Source organism: Apteryx mantelli, chromosome 2 (assembly GCF_036417845.1).
Source record: "Apteryx mantelli isolate bAptMan1 chromosome 2, bAptMan1.hap1, whole genome shotgun sequence".
Lineage (NCBI taxonomy): Eukaryota > Metazoa > Chordata > Aves > Apterygiformes > Apterygidae > Apteryx > Apteryx mantelli.
The window spans coordinates 144,544,633-144,567,112 of record NC_089979.1 but is presented as its reverse complement, the minus strand read 5'-3'; the positions used below and the strand labels follow the sequence as shown (position 1 = coordinate 144,567,112).

Genomic DNA, 22,480 nt, shown 5'->3' with positions numbered 1-22,480 from the left:
GTGGTTATGGTAGCTTAGCTCTTGCTGAAGGAGGGAAAGCTGAAATTACCATGTATTTACTGCAACCTTAAGGTGTGTAATTTTGAACTTATAGCCAATGCTCAGCACTGATGTTTCTGACTTGCCCCTTTCAGATTTTACAGAGCAAAGTTTCAGTGTTAAATCTGACTTTGTCTAGCAATGAAAGAAGGTATGGTAAAATGACTAGTTAAATACTGTTTCCCTTCGGAGTTAAGATAGGTGGATTGGAAATGCGTGCCTCTGGAGAATGGTGGACACCTGGCTGTGTTGGTTTCTCAGTGTGTCTTGGTCAGCAGTCACTAAGGGAGAATGTTTTATTAATGTTAGCGGCCTGTTGATACACGTGAGTGAGAAGTGGTGAATGACCCTCAGTGACGGCACTGGAATAAGAAGTGCTCCACTGGCAGAGCAGGCAGAGGGAGTAGGGCACAACGTCTCCATCTGCACTTCTCTGCAGTCTCTGTTGCTGGTGGCACAGTGCTCAGCCTGTGTGTCTGTTGCTTCCCAGAGACGTTCCACTTGCAAGAAGGGGCCTGGTTGGTGTATGTCTTGGTTTTAGACATTTGAAAGTTTCCAGTTGGCTATTAGAAGACTGTTGTGGGCATTTTTTTTATCCTACTCCAGATTCAAACAAGTGACCTGAAGGTGAAAGTGTGTCCCCTCAATATCTAATTCCAAACTACTACTGCTTCCACTAGGGAGATGATCAATAGTAACTGATGTGTTGCAAATGTGTGGGTGGTGGGGTTTTATTGGTGTTTTTTTTAACGCAACGCTTTCTTAGCCCATATTAGAGTTAGACATGGAGGTAAGTTTTCCCGTGGAAAAAGAAACACGAAACAGCAGTCACGGCATCGTTATCTCTAGTACATTTATAGCTGTGGATTGCAAACAGGCAACCAGCTACAGGTGGCCTTTGGTAATTTGGAAGGAAGACAAGTACAGCTTCTGAACCTTTTCTCCCTACACTCTGCCCCTGTTTTCTAGATCGTAAGATCTTGGAAGCTGAGGAATACTTCTTCTCATTTTCTGTTTCATTCGTATCCGTGTCGATAAAGCAAAATGAAAGTGTTGCTATTTTACATTATGTCAGAACATCTTCGTTGATAGCAAGCATTATATGAGCATGGATCTGGAAAGGACAGTGGGAAGTGTGTGGGTGCAGGCCTGTATGTGTAAGTTGTCTGAGGGAAAAGAAGCCAATTAATTTTACAAGAAGACTAATTAAAAATTCTTTATGCAGCAGTTCTTTATCTTTTCTCTTGGAAGTAAATGAAATATACCAGAATTATATATTTGCTTTAATTTTGGCTAAAGAGGGTATTCTCATTTGGAATGAAGAGGGTTTATTCCTTGTCTCAGTTAAAAGTTGGGTAAGTTGGAAAAACACTGTAATGAGAAGAAATGTGGACCCTTGTAAAGCCTGATTTGTAATGCTAGTAATGTCCGTCAATTAGAGCTGAACTCATGTATGACAGTTTGGCCAGATGGCACGGTGCAGCAAGTGTACTTTAATTATTTAAACTACAGAAGAAATCTTTGATCCGTTGTTACAGTGGATCATTAAAACCACACCAGATCAAAAACACAAGGTGTAGTTACCCATTACTTCTAGGAACAATTGAAATAAATTGGATTTCAAGGCACAGAATTCTACAGAGGAAACTGCAAAAAATAATTTACTGGAAGAGGTTTGTATTGGAGATGCTTTGGGTTATGGGAGAAGAGTCCTGTTTAAATACTTTATTAATACAGTTGTTTGACGTTCGACCCATTTTATGACAGCAAGTTTTCAAAGATGCTTTGATTGTATGTACTTAAATGGAACATTATGTTTGTTTAATTGTATGCATGTGAATAGTACAGTTGATAGCTAATTAATACTTTCTATCCTTAAATACTTGCAAATTATCTTTGAAAAATTATATTGTGGGTTCTTTTGATTTGCCTTATGATTTAAGGAGCCTCTAGGGTCTGCTTGCATCCCAATTTATAGCTTTTCCCTGTAGCCGTGAAAGCTAAAATTATTCCTTTTCTTCCCAAGTGAAAGTTGAGTCTCTAATGGCTGAATAGAAGCTGAGGCTCCAGTAAAAGAAAAAAGAAAAAAACCCGTACAATTGTATGGTTTTAACAAATGTCTTATAAATTAGAATATATTAAGACCAAATATATAAAACTCTGTAGCTGGAATATCCAGACTTTCTGTTCTGCTCTTTTCTTTTGAACTAGCGCTAGTCATGTTTTGGTAGATCAGGAAGCAAATTGTGGACTTTAAAGTTTGGCAGAATCATACTTCACAGTGAAGAAAGAATTGAACTTCTGTGCTTTAGTGTGCTATTCAGCTGTGCTCTCACGTTTCAGTGCCTGGGAACTGATTTACTGATTTGATTTTCTGAGACATATGGTGATAATAACAATAACACTGTATAAGCATTATTTAAAAAATACAATAATACACTGGTATTGGTTCTTTGGCAGGCCAGCACTGAAGTTCACGCACAAACTACCATCATTTTCTTAAGTTTAGTCTCATCCAATTTTAAACAAATGGAAATCAATACTGCTTGCAGATATCAGTCACTAGATTTGAAGAAGAAGTGAAGTGGCACTGTTACAAAGAACACACTGTAGAACTTGAGAGAGAATACACACACGTATGAATTCTATGCCTGCTCCTCTTCTGCCTTTCTTTTTCGGGATCTTATAGTACACTGTGCAAGTGTGCGCTTTTTATTGGTACAACTGTTAGTGTGTGTCCACTATGTAAAATGCATGTGTAGTTTGCAGTCATAAAATTGGAATAGAAAATGAATGCTTATGAAATCCAGTGCTTTTTTTGATGCTGAAATGTGGATTGATATGCACTTTAAGCCTGTTACAGTCAATGAATGCTGTTTTTTCCTTTCAGATATGTGTCACAAAGATGTCTACACGGAACTGCCAGGGAATGGATTCAGTGATCAAACCTCTTGATACAATTCCTGAGGATAAAAAAGTCAGGGTTCAGAGGACGCAGAGTAGTTTTGATCCATTTGAGAAACCAACCAATCAAGTGAAGAGGGTTCATTCAGAGAACAATGCTTGCATTAACTTCAAAACTTCATCTGCAGGGAAAGAATCACCTAAAGTTAGACGGCATTCCAGCCCTAGCTCTGTAAGTTCATAATACCAATATCTGTACATGTACTAGATGATGGAATAAATAACACTGAATATATGTTTTCTCTCTTACAAAGGAACTGAATACTTAAGAAGCTTATGGCTGCTACTAAAAGTGTTTTACATATATATGTGTAGTGTTTTACTGTAAGATGTAAAGTATGTGTGTATATATACATATATACACATACATACATATGTATATATAAAATATGAAAATAAAACTTGAGGAAATAATATATTTTGAGATTCCTCTCAGATATTAGCTAGTTTATCTCATAGGGTTTCTAAGCATTTTGCTCTCCTGATTCTGGTAGGGCATTACAGCTTCTACAATGTTTATGATGCATATTTTGAAGAGGATTGCTTATTTGTAAAGAGGAAGTTTAGGAAACCACATGAATTGCTCCTTCAATTTTTGGATTTAGGTTTTAGAGAAACTTCAAAACCAAATAATATTTGACAGATTGTATTTGCATTTTGAAATTCTCTTTTTAAAATCAAATAGTAAAAATGCATTTTTTTCCTGTCATAAACAGGGTGTGTGTGTGTGTGCGTGTGTGTCCGCGCACATGCAAAAACAGCTGAGAAGGGTTTGGTGATGCATTACCATTTTTGTTTTTTCTTTAGTATTTTGAAAGAAACTAAATAAATAAAATGTCATATCTTTTATGAATAATGCCCCAGACAGATTTCCCCCAAGAGACCTTCAAAATTATTGAAAAACTATTTCTGTTATGCTTTGGCAGGAAAAATCCATAATAATGTGACCTTTGAGTTGAAGATTACAGATCTAATCAGAATGTACGTAATACTTCAGATCTTAGTAGGCATGAAAATAATTTAAAAGGTTGATTATCTCTTTTTTCTTTCTTTCTTTTTTTTTTCCCCCCTCTATCTTCTGGACATCATCTGTCCTCTGTACAGAAGTTTGACTGAATTCTGTCTAACTTCTAAAAAGGAATGCCAGAAATTTATTTTCTCTAGATGAGCTTTGTTTAACCCATGTGAACTTAACAGATAAGATGTCATGCCTCTAGGGGACTGTCCTTTGTAGAAAAGGTTACATTTTAAAATGTAACCATCTGCAGCAAAAAATAAATTTGCTTTTCCATCATCATGTTGTGTTATATATCTGCTGCCAAAGATGTCTCCTGCACGTTCCATATCAATCCATAACAAGGAGTTCTTAGTGAATGTTTAACAGTTATAAAGCTATTACACTCACCAAAGCAGGATTTTGTTTTTCTCAGATTGTTTTGGAGGGAGTTGTTTGGTGCAGGCACTCCAACCCTTATATATTCAATATGCTATGTGTTATTCAGACCTTGGCTATTTATTTTCATATTAACATGTTCTAAAATAAAACTTGGGTCTTTTTAGAAGATGAGAAGCTTGGTGCCTGATACAACTTGAACCTTTTTTACTTGCGTGTGATGCCTGTTTGTTATTTGGCACCACAATTGTCAATTTAAATGAATTTATTTGAAAGTCCTTTCTTATTTTTTTTTTCTTTGTGGCATAAGCTCATTTCCCATCTCTGCTGTTTTTGTCTTGTTCCTCTTAGAAACTATTACTAATTTCTGTGAATGCTTTACATACTCCTTTCTATTAAAACTGAAGGCTTTTATTTGCTTTAGCTTCCAGAATTTTGAAACAGACTTATTTTGACACCGCGTACTGAAGTCTTGTTCTTCTTTCCCAGAGGGCCCATGCAGTCTCCAAGGATCCTCGTATTTTCCCATATCAATGATATTAATGCTTCCTTTGCTTGTACATGGCTGGTTAGAGCCCTAGCTAAACAAACGTTTTTGCTAATCTTCTCTTATGCAGAGTCACACAGACTTGGTGAGGGCTTCTCCTATGGTGAAGGAGATGCATAGGAATTTCCTGAAATACAGTTCTGATTTTTTAACTTCTTGTAATTCTCCCTGGTTTACAGAGCTCTGTTCTGTGAAGTGGCTGCTTTCTTGCTGCTTCAAGGCAGCATGAGTGATTTTTTACTCTTCCTCACAAACAGTGCTCATAAAAACACCTGAGGGAGAATAATTTATGGTATAATGATAGTATCCATGTCAATGAAGAAGAAAGAAAGTAACTTCACAGCAAAAGGCAGTGGTGGCCTCTCTGCTGGTCGCAGATCACGCAGGTCCCAGTGAGCCGACCCTGCACTCAGATGTCCACGGCAGAGACGCCATCAAGTCCGCTTTTCCCTTCCCCAGCGCCTTGACACATTGCATTGAGCACATTTCATTGAGCATCTGTCTGTGTGGTTGGGTGCAGGAATTCATCATTCTCTGGTTTTGAATTACACACGAATTGACTAAGGAAGAGTTTTGGTTTCTTTTTCTTCTAGCCCTGATGTTGTGTAGCAGATGCCCTTGCTACTTCCTCTTTTGCTTATTACTTGTTTTCCTTTTGTGCCAGAGAGCTGTCACGTATGCCCCAGTGTTGAATTATACCTTGATTCTTTGGAAATGCTTCTCCTGTATAGATTATACCAATCTGAACTGGCATTTCAGTTTCTGCAAATACTCTCCTGAGGATGGTATGCCCTCTGGGTCATAGTGGCTACAGTTACGCAGTTGTTTCCATTTTGGCTCTGCTTTCTATAAACTTTTAAAGATACTCTGATAGATGGATGCTACCTGCAATCTTCACTTTCCACACTTCATTACTAGAGACATTGAATCTGAAAATGGCTTCCTTTTAGTCTCTTTCCTTTTTCCTAGTTTAAAGTCCTCTGTACTCATCAGCTGAAGAACTGATGTATGACAGAAGGTAAATGGCAGAGGCCTACTGTCTCTGTATCTCTTGCAGATTTACCACCTGCTCTCTGCTCAGGTGGAAGTCCATAATTTGTCTGAAAGATAACATTTTTCAAGATGCCTCCTGGAGGACTGTCTTTAGATGGTTTAGGCCTAGGGCATTTAGGTTCAGTTTAGATTAGTGTCAGAAGCTTGTTGGCTACCTGGCAGTTACCAGCTTCCATGTTTGAAGATCACCAAGTAATACATGGTCCATTTTGTTTTCTGAACCTTCTGATGTTAATGGGCAAGAGCTCTGCACCTTGTGGTGAGAAAGACCATGTGGAGAAGTTTGGGAAAGCTGGAACTCAGTGTTCCTGCCCACAGACTGTCACTCGGAAAATAAATTATTTGCTTTTCAACATGAAGTAATTTTCTGCAGCTAATGTCACACCTTTCTGCAACCCTGTAGAAATCCTGTGTTGTTAATTAGTGTCATAGCATAGAATAAGAAGTTAGCACGTTGTTCTTACCAAAAAAAAAAAAAAGTTTAATGTTTAAAGTCATTCGATCTGATAGTTAAATAGTCATTATGTAAAACAGTGACATTGCATTTTATTTTCTTGGTTTTTCCCTTCTATTAAACATAAGAAAACATCTATGAATCTGATTTCAAAAGTCTAATTTGTTTGAGGTTGAATGTTATTACTGAATGAAATTTTCAGCAGGACAAACATAGGCTTTTTTAACATATTAGAATTACTGTTTGGATGATCTTCACTTGGAAGGGAATGAACTAAGTGTAGGCCTACCTGTGCATCCCTTGTTGGCCACTGTCGGCAGAGGGCAGCTTGGCGAGACGGACCCTGGTGCTGCCCCAGCACAACTGTTGCTATGTTCTGCCCTGAGCATGGTGCATGACTAATAATGTCTTTAATTAAGCAGGCGGCTCCAACTTGAAATCTAGTCTTTCAAAAACTGAATTCACAGCACATGTTGCAGAATGCCCCTGTCAACTTCTAGCTTTACAATCAAACTTCATATATATGTGTATGTGTGTGTGTGTGTATATATATGTATATATATATATATCTTTATTAACTATCAATCTGAAAATCTTTTGCTTACCAAAGAAAGAAACTTGATTTTCTCCTCTCCCTAACAGAATAAAGAGTAAAGCTATAAAATAAACTGGATGGGGAGAAAGGCAGGGAAGCACAACTCAAAAACAACCCTCTCTCCACCAAATAAAACTTGTTTTGAAAGATGAGTTGAATCTGCTCCTCTGAAAGCTGGATTTGAGATCCCTACTTTCTGGGCATGTGGCCTTATTTATTGTTCTCTAGTTTAAGATAAAGTTTTATTGTATACAAGGTACACATTTTATATACTAAAATAGTGCTGTCACACAGTATGTAAATAGAATTTTGCATTTTTATAACCTAGACATCTGGTCAAGATTTAGTTACCTGATGGTACACATCAGTGTTTATTCTTTGATTAGCTTAAGATCCATGGCAATGATCTGTTAATTTAAATATCATGCCAGGTTATGCACACTATCCTTCAGTTACTTATTTAAATCTAAATGCAGTGAAACACTACTTTTCTACCAACTAACATAAATGTAAAATATGCATTGAGATGAAAATTAATTGGATAAGCAGTGTGTTATTGCTTTTATTTTTTTTTTTCACTCATTTTTGGGAGTGCAGCCTTTCATCTGCTTTTGTAACTTTAATTTTCAGTCGTATTATATGCAACTTTAATCTAAAAAGAAATGCATCAAAAAGCATGATTTGATTCTGTTTGCACTTTGTAAATCTGTTGCATAAGAGATCTAACTGCAAAGCAGAAACTGAACTTGCTTGTTAGTAGATCAACTGTGAATTAGCCATAGTCAGGAATTTGTCTCAAAGTGAATCATCTTTTGTGTCTGCCTGAGCACTTTGTGTGCCATGCTTACCAGTCTGCCTGTTCTGGAATAGGGGAGCTTTTCTATTTTTGTGAATCCATTACTTCAAGGGTAACTGCATCCCTTCCTGGTGGGTGCTTTTTATGGAAGTAAGATCATTCCAAAGTTCAGTGTAGAGAGTCAATTTTTCTTTTCAAGGACAAGGACAGTTTTTTTTCTGGAGGGATACTCTTTAAATGATAAAAAGTGGTAGTTGGTCCAGCTCTTATGCTTTAATAGTCTGGAGCACAAGTAAACATCTTTAAAAACTGCATCCAGCCCTTTCAGAAAGAGCTCTATAGTAGCTCCTGCTCAGATTGTTCTTAATTTATGGCTGCGTGTGGAAGGGATAGAAAGACACAAGTGACGGGAGGGGAATCAGACATTCGGAGACCTCCGTTTAATGTTCAGTTTGGATTCTTGTGCATCTCTGTATCCCTTGAACACTGTCCTTGAGAACAGTCCCAATTGAAAGATTTAAAAAGAAAGAAAAAAAGTTTGGTCAAATTGACCTATTATTGCACATAGGAACCTGAAGAAAACCTGAAGAAAAGGAACTAATTACTGTAAAACTTGCATATGGTTTTGCAGAGAAAGCTTTACCATTGTGCCAAGGAAGAGAAGCTTTGGTTTAAAAAAAAAATTTTTTTAAAAATTAAAATTCAGTTTGTGCCATCTAGTCTGAAGCTTCTTGGCCTATCCTTTACTCTCAAATTTTTCTAGCTATGAGTTTATTTCTTCTGAGGCATATATCAAAAGAGATCTTTGGGGGTTTTAAATAATTTACAATGGAGCTGTGAACATAATATTTTTCCCTTGAGGACAGTTTTATATAGAAGTTTAATATCCTGCAGTTTAAAAAAAAAAAGGTCTATTTAAAACTTAGGCTCAGGAGTGTGACGGTGAAGTGTGACATTCACAAGCTGTTTTGCGGTTATGAAAAATGCATGAGAACATAACCCACACAGCTTGTATAAGAATAGTCAGGTGGTTCTCAATGTAATTTTCCATTAAAGCTTTCTTTACTACATAGATTCTGAAAATTTCTGTGAAAGGCAGGTATTCACATGGGAATATAGTGCAAGAAGTCATATGGCAAGATCTTGGAATAAGCCTGTTATCCCTCCTGCAATCTATGTCAATGAAATGGCTACATGAAATGACCTGGTCAGAAAAGATAGTTTCCCCTCATTTCTTTTCATCTGTGTTATTTTTAATACTCTCACATCAATTTGAAATACTGGCTTCTTCTGTTGTGTATTCAGCATTTTGGCATACTCTTTCCATCTTTATTACTATGATCTGTATTTCCTTAACCTGAGAAAAAAATCTAATCTCGGTTACTGTAATCCATCCTACTAAAAATACTCACTCCCAGTGCTCAGTGGTACAGGTAGGCTAGTTTTCTGGCACTAGGAAAAATGTAGGCTAACAATAAGAGAACTACATGGAAACTACGTTCAAAGAAAGTGAAGCATTAAGACAAACTAGTCAAACTGCCGCTGTTTTCTGGAGGCAAAGAAGTATACCTTTCTGTGCCCCAGTCTGCCAATTTACTCTTGCAGGTAACATGATCCGCCACAATCTGGGCTGACTTTCATAGTGTCTTGGGATGTTCAGTTCTTTAACAGCTTGAGACCTCCCTTCTGTCTTAATATGTCATCTGTCTTTCCTATTTGAGTTTTTGGGAAGATTTTTCCCTAGCATGAAGATTTACTTTTCAATAACTTTCCAGTAACACCAAGTTTTGATGCTGAGCAACAGGCCTTTTTAAGCTGAAGTCGTCCCACTGATGTACAGTATGTGCAAATTTGTGTAGGATGTAGGGAGGTCTCATTTTGGCTTACATCTGAAAATCATAGTAAAGGATTTCTTAGAAAAGAATTTGAAGATTTTAGTTAACTGAAAAGAAGCAATTTACACATTAAGCAGATAATCAGTTTTCAGACAAGGCAAAAATTGTCTTATTTTCACAGTTGCATTCTGGCTGTGTTTTAAAGGGTCAAAAAGCAGTAAGAAGGAGTAAGAGGAAAGGAAGGAATAAAAATGAATAGCGGTAGAAGTATTCTGGCCTAGCTGGATAACCTGGGGTGAGTGAAATGTCCTTCTGCAGAAGACTTGCAGAACGTTTGTGATTCATATGCATGTGTGCTTTTTTTTTTTCTTCAAAAAACAGCTTTGAGCAAACATTTAACAGAAGTGTTCAGCTAAAATTAATATTCTTTTCTGTCAAGAAATCTTGTCTGGGTGAAATTGGAGGACTTGCAACAATTTTCTAGAATATATGGAAACTTCTTGCGAGTCGACTGCTTGTGAGATAGGTCAGTGGCTGATGCAAGCACTGTAAATCTGATGTGCTCTGGATATGTCTTACTCGCTGTGCGTATTTCCATCAACCACATCCTAGAAAGAATATGGGACGCTTGTGATTTAACAGACACAGGTCTCAATGTGTAGTATTGCCATATATTTTACTGGAAGGAATAAAATACTCAAAAGAGAAATGGTCTTTAAAAGTCAATTCTATATCACATTCTAATATTACCATTTGTTTAAAAAAATGAAACTGTTATCTTGTAGCAAGGCATATTTTTTAACAAAAGTAAAAATGGTTGAGAAAGCTAAACAGTAATGTGGAGAAATCTGAAGAGCAAAATTCATGGCTGTGAAGTTGGAGAAACAGCCATATGAAAAAGGGTGCAATAATAAAGTGGGGAAAGCTCAAATTGATAAAATTGTCAGCAATTACATGGAACTTCAAATTATTTATACCCCTTAAGTACAAAAATAGACCTTTCTTTAGATCCCTTTAAAGTTTTAGGGTTTCATATTTTTGAGAGTCATTTGAAATGCTTTTCTACACCAGATGCCTTCAAAAATGGAAAGCCTTTAAAAATTACGAAAGCAAGGAAAAATAACATCCACGTCTACAAATGGAGCTATAATAACAGGAGAACATTGGCCTGTGAGCAATCCCATTCAGCAATCCAGTCGGAAGAGAGGGCTGAGTTCGACTGCAGTGGTGCAGTAACGTGGAACGAGGAAGAGATCAGCCACATTATTTTGTTGCCTGTGGGCAGACAGTGCTAACAGCTGGGATTTCTGCTTGTTAGGGGCATTCTTGCTTGGCATGAGCAGGCAACAAGGAAGTGATTTGGGCTGCTTGGAGTGGGGAAGGGGCAGGTGGCAGGCCCATCGTGCTGCTGCAGAGCGGAGCTGTGTGACACTGCATGGGGGGCCCATAAGGACAGTCAAAACTGGCACCCTTCTCGCCCGATCAGGAGTGAGCGCTTCCCCCTCATCCTGCCGACATGAGTTTTTATCCTTGTCTGCTCTTGGCGAGGATGCAGCAGCTCCCTGGAGGAGAATGAGTCAAAAGACATGACCTTAAAGCAGTGCCTTTGTCAGCTGGAATATGGAGAAATAAGTTTGAGATTGTAGGAATAATTTTTGTTGATGATTTTATGTATGGTAAAGGATTAAAGGCATCTTATTTCCCGTCAAGATCTTAAGGCATTATTAGTTGTTGTGACCTTTATATTATGGTTTACAATGGTATAAAAGTAAATCTTGATATGAAAATAAGAGCATGGATGTGGAACATATGTATAAATAGTATTCTTTTTCTACCTCGCTATATGAGGAGACCAACATCAAACTGTTCACTTTTCTTAACTAGGGCAACATGTCCACTCCAGCCAAAGCTATTCACTGAGTGTTTGCAGCCTGCAATTTGGGAAATATGTTGCTATCCTTTTTCACTGTATGGTAGGCACTGAAACATCCAAATGCTTTTTCCATGAACAATTTCATAATGTTACCGTAGCTCATAATTGGATACTTAAATGAGAAAACTGCTTGAATAACTATTTTAGCCATCTCTATTAGTGACATTCTAATAAACTGTGATTTATTATTTTTTTTAATATCATTTCTAACCAGAGAGAAGGTCTTTTTAAGCGCAGATTAGGAGCTGAGAATATAACTCCCTTATCTATAATGAAGTGGTCTAAATAGTGTAACAGGAAGAAGATCTGAGAGTTCCCATACAGTGTATTTTCTTCAGTCTATTCACATTTAGGACTTGAATAGCAAAAATAATGCAGAGATTATTCGGGGTGTTGGAAGGAGATGAAAGGACTCAGTTTTGCAAGCATATGTGTGTATATCCTGATGTCATCCAATGGAAACTTGGGATGTTAGTCCGAGAAAATGCAGATACATGCCGAAGCACTGGAATTATAGCTTAGAACAAATTTAGAATAGTTAAGAGAATTTTTGTATTTTCTGCCTAACTATTGACTAATTGGGTGTAATGGTGAGGTATGATGTACCACGTCATCTTGCTTGGGATGTTCTTGTCTCTTTTAGTAGGCCCAGTTTTTTGGCTCAGTTGATTTAAAACTTGGGCCTGCGTTTTAAAGGTCTGTGCACTGCAATGTTTAAGTCTTCTTTTAAAAAGGAGAAAACTGGAGTACTTTCTGTAGATCAGGCTTAAGATCCTAAATGTGAGTGTATACGGTGTGCAGCTGGGCATGGTGCAGAACTTCCCAGTTGCATTCAGCCCTAAACATGCAAATCCACCTGGCAGAGTGCTGTGCTGTGCTGTGCGGATGTACTAGATTTGCTTCTCTACTTTTTTTTGTAGTGTTACAACCAGAGCACTAACAAATCAGTCCCTGTGTTTGATTTGAGCTTATAGCTTGCTTTGTAGCACTGGGTAAATGTGAGTACGATTTCTGGTCAGTGCTGACCCTGCAGAGCTTCTGCCCTATGCTCTTGGTTGGTTTAGGCACACTCAGGGCATCTGAGCACTGCAGTCTAAAACCTATATAGATAATGCTGACAGCAGTTGCAGGTCAGGTTTTTGCAGTGTCTTTCTTGTCTCAGGCAGAAAATAAAAAGCGCTTTCCTTCAGTCTCTAAGCGCATAAGAAAATCCTCATTCTCTGGCTGGCCTAGACAATGGGAAAATGGGGAAACTTGGGAAACAGGAGACACTTCAGAACACGCAAGCGTTTTCCCAGAACTTCATAATGTGCTGCATGTAAAAATGCTTATCTGCAACTGCTCCAGTTAGAGCTTTGTAAAAGTTAGCACTAATTCACAACTAAAATGGCGCTTAAACTGGGTTCAAAGTGTTCATGATTGAAACTTTCTTCAACTGACTTTTTTTTCTTAAGGCACTTTCATTAAGGATTTGTAGCTCAAATTTTCTTCATGTTTTTAATTGTTTTTTCTTTAAGGGAAAGGGGTGGATTGGTGTAGAAAGGGTACGAAGATTAAAACTTTTCCTCTTTGAATGACAGTGTGAAAACTTAATTGAAAAAATTGAAACAAAAATTGAAACCTCTTTAAAGAAAAAATTCTTCTGAAGTCTGAAGTTTTTAGTGCGTGTGTTTGTGTGTGTGTGTGTGTGTGTGTGTGTGTAGATATGTATATATATATATGTATATTAAATTGTCAAAATCTTCTGTGATGTTAATGGAGAAATATTTTGTTGTATATCATGGTATTTCTTTTCTATACACATGCATTCCATAGCATACATATCTTTAAAAGGACATTCAGCTGTAGAAACGAAGACGTAGTAAAACTGTTATTTATTATTGCAGATTTTTATTACTCTTCTGTCTAATATCTGTAGTTGTAGACTGACCTGATTATACAAATGTTGAAGTTATAAAAAGCAGTTGTTATATTGCGTCCTTTGGAACAGCATTTGTTTCACTGACTAAAAATCAGGAAACATGATTTTATGTAATACTGCTCATAAGATATCTTATTTTTCTCAATTTTTAATGTCACTTTTCCAAATGAATCATTTTTGTGTCAGGCGAATTTCTGTTTTTGAAGCTTTGTGGTGTTCTTCGCTAGGACTATGTAAAAGTGGGGCAAGTACCAGCCTTTCGCAAAGGTCAGCAGAGCTGTCTGGCCCTTTGAGCAAGGTTCTGTGCTTTGCTTGGTTCAATTATAGACCCCTCACTTAGGCTGCAGACGTTAAGCCTAATGGATGTGAGTAGAGTGTGCTGCATGTACTTGCCATTAAAAGTGTATGGTGTGATTATATTTGTAAGCTGAAGATTCTTGACATAAAGAGAGTATCTTGTTTCTGAATTAAAGGTACATTCCTGTAAGATTTTGATCACCGTCTGAACAGTGGTCAGTGTACCAGGTCCACTGACTACCTATAACAGAGGTTTTGGGGGAGCTTTGGTTTAGATTTTTTTTAACTTAACAGGCACGTGTTATCCGATTTTATAGGGCAGATTAAGACTGTTGCTTAGATCTCTTGACAAAGATAAGATGGCTTAGTTGTTAATGATCCTTTTCCTGGTATGAAGTGGTAAATGTGAAAAGGGAAACAGAAATCTCCCTTTGAATACGAAAAAAATCCTTTTGATGGTTTCAGTGATGTAAGGATATGGTTGAAAGCGGCAACCATCTGGGGTGTTGAATGATGTTTGTTTGAGTAGCCTGTTACATTCTTTCATTAGCTGTGCTATTAACTTTCTTCTTACTGGCTGCTAAAAACAAATGTAGGTCTATGAGTTTTGGTAATGACACTTGATCTTTCAAGGCTGAATCAAAGCAGTTAATGTTGCCAGGTGAAATACATGCTGAAAGGTCATCTTTTTTTTGTTGTTTAGCCTACAAGCCCCAAGTTTGGAAAAGCAGACTCATACGAAAAACTGGAAAAACTAGGGGAAGGGTCCTATGCTACAGTATACAAAGGGAAAAGCAAGTAAGTGTATTTTTTCATTTAATTTTCTGTGTAAGGATAATCAGAAAGTATTAATCAGTGTTGCAGCCCTTGTATATGTAACCCTATGAAAGAATGCAGAATGACTTCAGTGAGGCTGTGCTCTAGTCAGAGGCTGAGGCTACCTTGCTCAGGTAATATGCTACCTTCATAGCAGAAGAAGATGAGATCCCGTTTTGTTAATCTGATGTTTTTGTTTGTATATTATTGTTTTATTACTTTCTTAATATCCATATCAATGTAAGATATTTAATTTTTAGGGATAAGCGCACATATGCAATATACTATCAAGTACACTTTTCTGATGTTCTGAGAGCAATGCTGAATATATGCAATGGTTTTATTAGTCTTTGTTTGTTGTTAGAAAAACTTGAATAAAATATCATGAAGTGATTAAATGGAATTTTAGACTGTTGTGAGTTTTGTTTATTTACAAGAATAGCCAATAGTGATAATGTTAAGACACATTGTAACAACTACTCTGCCTCTTGTATACATGTTAAATATATAGTTTTCAGCCACTTTAACAATATTTGTTGCAATTTTTTATTCCTAATGACCTAAGCACTTCTGTATTTTATAAGATAACTCGATAAACATACTTAAAATACACTACTTGAGCTTATGCTGCAGTTGAGAACTACCTTTGTCAAGCAGCATACTTCATGGTATAAAATTCATATATTTAAATGAGTTTTATTAATCAGACTTTGAGTGATAATTAGCAGTTCTGAGAGAGGGATCTGATAATTGTGGTATCTTTATTTAAAAACTTTGTCCAGTGAATGATGGATGAGGCAACTTACCATTCTCAGCAGAGAGAATATTGTGACAGTCATGGGACAGAATAACTACTGAAACAGGGAAATAAATTTGTTAACATATTCCAGGGTCATCAAGGTACATAGGTACTGAAAATTAATTTTTCACTGAATATTTGTAGTAAATCAGAATGAGGGATGTCATTTTTCAGTAGCTTTGAGGTTAATGAGCACAATGACATTGGACTACATAAAAGAAGTATTTACAGTTCTGCTGTGTTGGTAATGTGTTTCCTTTCACACTCAGCTTTCTTCAAGAAAGTGCAGTTATGTTGTATTGTTAACTGTTCAGTTACATATCACCATAAATACCAGACATAATACAGAATAAGTAAGCTTTTTATTGGGGTTTAAGTAATATGAGAAAACCATATGGATTTCAGCTGTGCCTTATAACTAAAACCCTTTAGAAAAAATCACAGCAGCATATCTGATGATAGTTATCCCATATGCCTGATTTTCGGTAAGCTTGAACTAAGGAAACGGGGTTGCTGGATGTCCCCTCAATCAGTAGAATTGACCAAGAATTAAAAACTAAACAAAGCACAGCCCTAGAGGAATTTTATTCAGTGGTGGTCTGCTTATTTTTACTACAAAACATAGATTGGTTTAGAAATACTCCATTTGTTTTAATAGAGCTGACTGCACATCTGTAAGAAATACTTTATTGATTTTAATGGTGGTTGAATAATAAATTGAAATTACTGTACTCTGTGCATTCTCTGTTATGATAAATAGCAAGTTAGATCTGAATCAGTAGTGTGAATTATAGCACTTATATCACTTTATTCTGCTGCTTCATTACATCTTTTTCAAAATCTTTAAAATTTATTTTGCAAAAGTGTATGTAACTAGAGTCTGAGTAAGAATGCATATACAGAGGGTATCTCAGTCTCTTCCTAATGTTAGGATAATGCTCCTTCACCTGCTTAACATTTTGGTTGGTTGATTTTTATTTTTTTTCCCCCCCAAGAACTGAAATAATTCCTATATTGTGCAGCACCATCCAGATTCAGCACCTCCAGCCCAGACTTCTGTTTCTTGAACTAGAGAAGCAGTTGAACTAGTTCGCAGGAGGAGGAAGCAATTCCTTAGGAACAGGGGAGGTGCTACAGGGCTGCCAGCTCTTTCAGGAGGAGCTGTTGGTTGAAGTCCTGCTTACCTCTTTTGTCCCTGTGAGAAGCGGAGGAATCTTTGGCCCATGCGATGTCCCCAGCGAAGGGAGCGTCACTGCTGCTGTGTGCTGCAGGGAAGGCAGGTGGACAGAGCGGCAAATAGATGGGCTAATGTTGACTCCTGCAGTTCTGTTAGTGCCGAACTTTGCTGCCGCTTTTCTGGCAGATTGGCTCTGACTATTTACAGCTTTATCTAAAATGGTAGATACAGAAATATTTTCTAGCACCTGGTGTAGGTGCACAGTGCAAGGTTGCGATATGCACCACTGTGCTCCCCCTGGCTTTAGCTTTAGAGGAAAGAAAAATGGGCAAACACATCAAGAGAGAGTTATTGCCTGTTTTGGCATGTACCCAGTTTTGACTACTGAAGGATTAAGCCTGTGTGGCACACTGCAATACACAGTTTAGACATAGCAGGTATTTGAAAAAGCTGGTAATACTTGCCAGAAATTACATTTTGATTGAAATGTTTGAGAATTTTCAACCAACTCTAATGTTCAGTTTTGTCGTTTGGCAAAATATTTCTGAGATGTGTCCTTAACTGTAGTTGAAGATGGAGAATTTAAGGTCAGATTGAGCTGGTTTGCATGATACTTTGTACTCAGAATTATTGTGCCCCACCAGATACATATGGCAATTGGTGTTTTTTTGTTTTTGTTTTTTTAAATGTATTTCCTGAGATATATATGTACCAAGGTAATAGAAGTGAAGGTGATCTGAAAGTTTGAGATGTGTCTCTAAGTTGTAAGCGTAAAACATCTATAAACTGAAGGAAAATACTACTTTAAAGAATTTAATGATACATTTGCTGCTATTAGCATTCTGTGACAATACGGAGCACTGTAGCAGATATTAGTTTATCAGCACTTAGAAAGTTGCTCGCATGTTCTCATTACCAGCTTAATGCAGGTTACTATGGTGTTATTATGAGTTTTCCAAACCCATTTGCTATTTTTTGCTTATATTTCTCTAATAGATTCAATTGCTTGATGATGTTTTGTAATGATCAGTGATTCCAACTTCAAGAAATTTGTGTTTTATGGGTTGAATAAGTACAATCTTTATAGCAACGTGTGCAGCTCCCAATTCAAGCTTATTCCATCAAACAAAAACTCTTTCCATTCTTGGGCTTCTTGAATCTAGGAAAGAAAAGCCTCTGTTTACATTGAAACAAGCTGGGATGGGAGAGAAACAGAAAGAAAATCTGTTTCATTTCAAAATCCATTTTTTACACATTATATAAGTGACTGCTGGGTTTTTCATCAACGTATCACATTTCTCTGTTTCACACACTTATGCAAGTTGCTGAGAATGTCTCCCAGAAGCAGCTCATGTTACTGAGCATTGGTACTTTGCGTGAAATGGTTCTTTTCATGCCTGTTTGATGAATGGCCATTTTCACGCCTAGGTTACCAAACACCAAAGCAACCAACCCATCAAGTGGGTGAAAAAAGAAGGGAAGGACATTACATATCAAATTTTTAAACAAATTTAAATTTGGTTTCAGATTCTAAAGCGAAGTTTCTAACATGGAGGAACCCAGGAAGATTGCTTTTTTATTTTTCTTTCATAACCATTGCGCTCACATAGCTTCTTATACTTATTCCAGTATATGTGTTTAAGCAAGGTATTTTACTGAACAGATAAAAGTACTGCAGCAAGAATGTCTAAGCCCTGATACTGAAAACAGTTGTATTTTACTTGCATGCATTCAACTTTTAAGACTCCAGGTCCAAGTTGATACTTAAATATGAATAACAAACTGTAAGAAAAGGTAGATGTTTGAAAAGGAGGGAGGAATGAAAGATGACCCCAAATTTGGGCTTTAGGCCTCTGGAAGAATGATGTTTATAGGTGACTTCAGACTGAAGGAAGGGGTTTAAGAACAGCACTGAATAGTAGTTGTATTTATTTTACCCTCCCTTCAGCTCCTAAAATTGCTTATCCCAAATGTCTGTGATGATATATCACTTGAAATAACGACTCTTCAAAAGTTCCAGAACCTTCTGCCCTTCTTTCTGCACAAATTTGTGATGAATCTGGGAATTCCTGGCATGTTGCAGTGTCTTAGCTCATTGGGGTCCAGTTTTCAGTCCCAAACTGTCTCCTCCTTTTTGTGCTCTTTTGTGTAATCTCAGGAGAGCCCTGAAAGTACTGTTTGTTGAGCTGACAAGCCCCTAGTGTGTCCTTCAGTAAGCTATTGTATAGTAAAAATTCTGAAATAGGTAATGGTTGGAGTTTCAGCCATAAGGCTGTAGTTTCAAGGCTAAAACTTGATTAAATGGTTTGAAAACATATAGCTGAGGAAATCATAGACAACCATTTGTCATAATTCCTTTTCCTTTGATGGGTAGCCACTAAATAACAGGCCCAAAGTAACTTGGAGATGTACAAAATATGTTGATAATTTTTGATGGCAATGATGTTTAAGTTGACAGACATACTCCTTGGGGAACACTCTTGAAATGAAAATTGACACTGCTTGAAGGCAGACAGTTTTTGATATTAGGAAGGCTTTAATTATGTTTTCTTTCAGAGTGTAAGGCTTTTCCTAATTTTGATTCTTGTATTAAATTTTAATCCGTGATCTTTGTACAGACGGTACAAAGCCATCCTTGAATCTGTTCCATTCAGCGGGAATTTCCAGAAACACAGCATAGCAGAAAGTTGTTTTTGAACTTAGCTGACTTTTATAGGATTGTTTGCTGTAATCTTGATCCCTCTATTCCATTTTTTTCTAAATATCTGCACCTGGTTTGTTAAATAAAGAATATTTCATTCTTCTAAATTATTTCCCCTGTTGATCATTATGCCGGAAGAAAAAATTATGAACCAAGTTTACTATTTGAAAAGATTAAAAGATACATACTTGCCTACAAAGATATAAAATCAGCCAGTCTTGACCTAAAGTTCATAGTAATGTGTACGGTACCTAGCATTCAGGAAGAGCCTGGCTTTTTAGACCTTAGAGCAAGATCAGTAATGCTAAACCCTTGTTTTCCTGTCAACACCCATTATTTTTCTGCCTATTTGAGGAGTCATGGTAGTATCCCAGCAAAGTCAAATGAAGTGGGCTAATTCCTCTTAGTGGATGATGGATTTTCACAGTCAAATACAAATGATTCCCTGGAGTATGAGGATGCTGTAGAGTGAACAGGATTGAATTATTGAGAAAAGTGAAGCGGTCTTCTGTTAGACTGGGCTTTTTGTTTACCGGAGAAATAGCCAGCCGACCATTTGTTTCTGGCTGACACATGCATTAATAGGCAAATCTATTTCTGAGTTCCTGTGTCGAACTTCAGGTGTGCCTACTGAAAACTTATCTTGGTATATTCATTTTCGATTGTCTTTAAAGTTCATTTCTTGAATTTTGCCTTGTTGTATAAAATTTTATAAATTGTGTAAAACCCCCAAAGGCTGCTTAACACATGTATTGGTTGAAATTCAGATCTCTTTGAAGTGATTTATGCCTTTTTTTTTTAATGCTGGAAAAGCAGGTCTAGTAATATACTGGTAATGCTCTAGAAAACGATGCAAGTTTCATTGACTCTGTGTCTGACTAGTACTGTGAAAATTTGTTGTCTCTTTTAATAACTTTGAATTAAAAAAATCTTTACCAAACTTGAAAAGATTTTGTATTTTAACTGCAGAAGCAAGGAATGAGTAGTGTTACAGTCACACTCTCCTCTGCTTTGCCTTTTATTTTTTTTTCCCTTGATCCCTTTTCTAGGTTCCATCTTATTGTGGAAAGAGATCTCATAATAACGGAACAGAAGTAAATATGTGACATAAGGTTATGGCTTAACTATTTTCCTCACATACTTTTAGTGGGCCATTGGAAAATGTTACTGTGTTTGAAAGCAGTTTGCAGAAAATAAATTTTAGAGCAGTAGTACCTTTTCAATTTTTGTATATTCCTTTTTGCAACTGAATTTAAGAAAAAGCTGTCCGTCTGTATAAGCATGTATATCTTCTTGCTGCTATGGGCCTTCTTCCCTCTTGGGGCTGATTATGAATTTACCTGAATTTCCAGCACTGGGATCTTACTTGATCTGTGACAAACAAATGGCGGATGGGAGTCTCTGGAGCATGGTTAAGAAGGCAGTAACAGCAGAGAGGAGCTGCTTCTAGGCAGGGCCCCCCTTACTAGGCAGAGTGAGGGTGTTGCGTAGTCACACTGGAAGCTTTGCATAAGGGAAAAAACTGTGCTTTTGGCAACATTATGAGTTGGCACAGTTGTCATCCTCTCCCCTTGCTTTTCAATTGCTCTTCAAGCTGTAGGTAAGGATTAAAAAAGATTACCTCCATTAAAGTGATGTGATCTGTGACTGCTGCTTACACAGCACGACTCTCTGTTTTGAGAAGCAGGCCAGTGGTATGTCTGCTACTTCTGCACATTTATGATCTCTCTGTCATCTGTTTTTTGTTTGTCCGTATTAATTTTAGTGCTAAGTTGCGTGTGCTCAAAGTATTACAAAAATATATGGAACTCTTAACAGATGCAGTTGACGAAATACTGCCCAAAATCCCTACCACAAAATGCCATCATTTCAAACAATTTATCACTAACACAGTTGTTGTCCTAACCTCAGTTCTGGTCCCTATCCCTTTTAACCGTTGCCATGAGGACATGTCTGGTTGAGTAAGCTGATGTTGCCAGCTCAGAGGTCACTTCCACGAAGGCTGGAGAAGGCAGCAAAGTTCTTCTATCCAGCTTCCTTTTCTGAAGATCCTGTTGCCTGTCTGAACTCAGAATTTTGTGTATTCAGTTATTCCAATGTGTACCAAAAGATGAAAGGTGATTTTTCAGGTAGCCAGGACGTTTTAGGTTTATATTCTTCAAAGACAAAACCTTTTATTATTCACCTGAAAATCAATAGGGAGTTAGTGTTATGAAGTACAAATCTTGGAGACAGGTATAGCTCTGTAAGGCACTCACCATGCTCTGCATCAGCCGTGGTTTCCAAGTGGTTTTACCCCTGGAACAATAAGGAATATGTGAATGATCAGTATGAACTACCTGTATTTGTTATTGCCATGAGGTACTGTAGTATGCTTTATGAATATCTAGCTGGCTATGATAATATTTCATGTATATGCTGGTGGATGGCTACTCACAAGAAACAAGAGACTTAAGTACTTTAATTTTTGAGTTTATGGTGCTAAAGCCATCACTGAGGATGACTGACAGGGCTAATTGCTGTTTGTTTTTTTCTTTTAGTTGCATGATTTTTTTCCCCTTTTATTTGTCATGAAACCTCCTTGACTGCTTTCACTGTCCTTTCTCTTGTTTTATGTCCAATCTGTTGGAAGTGCTGTAGGTTACTGACAGCCTAAAGAGCTTGCCATGGTTTTGTCTGTCATACTTTCTCTTTTTAGTCACTCCCCTGGCTTTACTCTATGCCTATATGAGGTATTATGTTCACATACTCCCTGAGACATTTCATGTGCAGCATGTCCAGTTCACAAATAATAAATTTTTCATCATTTAGCCAATTTAGTCAGAATCTTTCAAAATTGCTGTGGTTCAGGTTGCCTTAGTGACCTAAATATTCCCAACCTTTTCTTTTCTTTCTTGTAAATTGTGTCTCATTTGCAAATAAAACTGTTTTTGTCTTGGAGTACCAAATGGTTGGAAAAGTAATGTATGTTGATGGATTATGAGAGGCACTTTAGAGGTACCTCCTTGAGCTTCCTAATTTCTCTTTTTTTTAACTGCTGTGCTTTCAGTATTTTTGTAGGCTGCTTTTCTGCAATACATTTTGAAGTCATGACATGAGTTTACAGAGTGTATAAATAGATGCTTTTTAAAAATCTCTAGCATTATCAATCTTTCAGAAA

At 37.1% G+C, this 22,480-nt stretch overlaps 1 protein-coding gene across 8 annotated transcripts in view; it reads left to right on the top strand.

Annotated features, from left to right (window-relative positions):
• The window catches only part of CDK14 (cyclin dependent kinase 14), a 338,379-nt gene that overhangs the window by 75,886 nt on the left and 240,013 nt on the right, over positions 1 to 22,480 (top strand). For all 8 annotated transcript variants that reach the window (XR_010883503.1, XM_067291723.1, XM_013941578.2 and 5 more), the window contains 2 exons: positions 2,930 to 3,175; positions 14,531 to 14,625. Coding sequence is in view for 7 of the 8 variants with exons in the window: in XM_067291723.1 (XP_067147824.1) it covers positions 2,930 to 3,175; positions 14,531 to 14,625 (341 nt within the window). In the remaining variant the exon portion in view is untranslated. The remainder of the gene's footprint in view (positions 1 to 2,929; positions 3,176 to 14,530; positions 14,626 to 22,480) is intronic.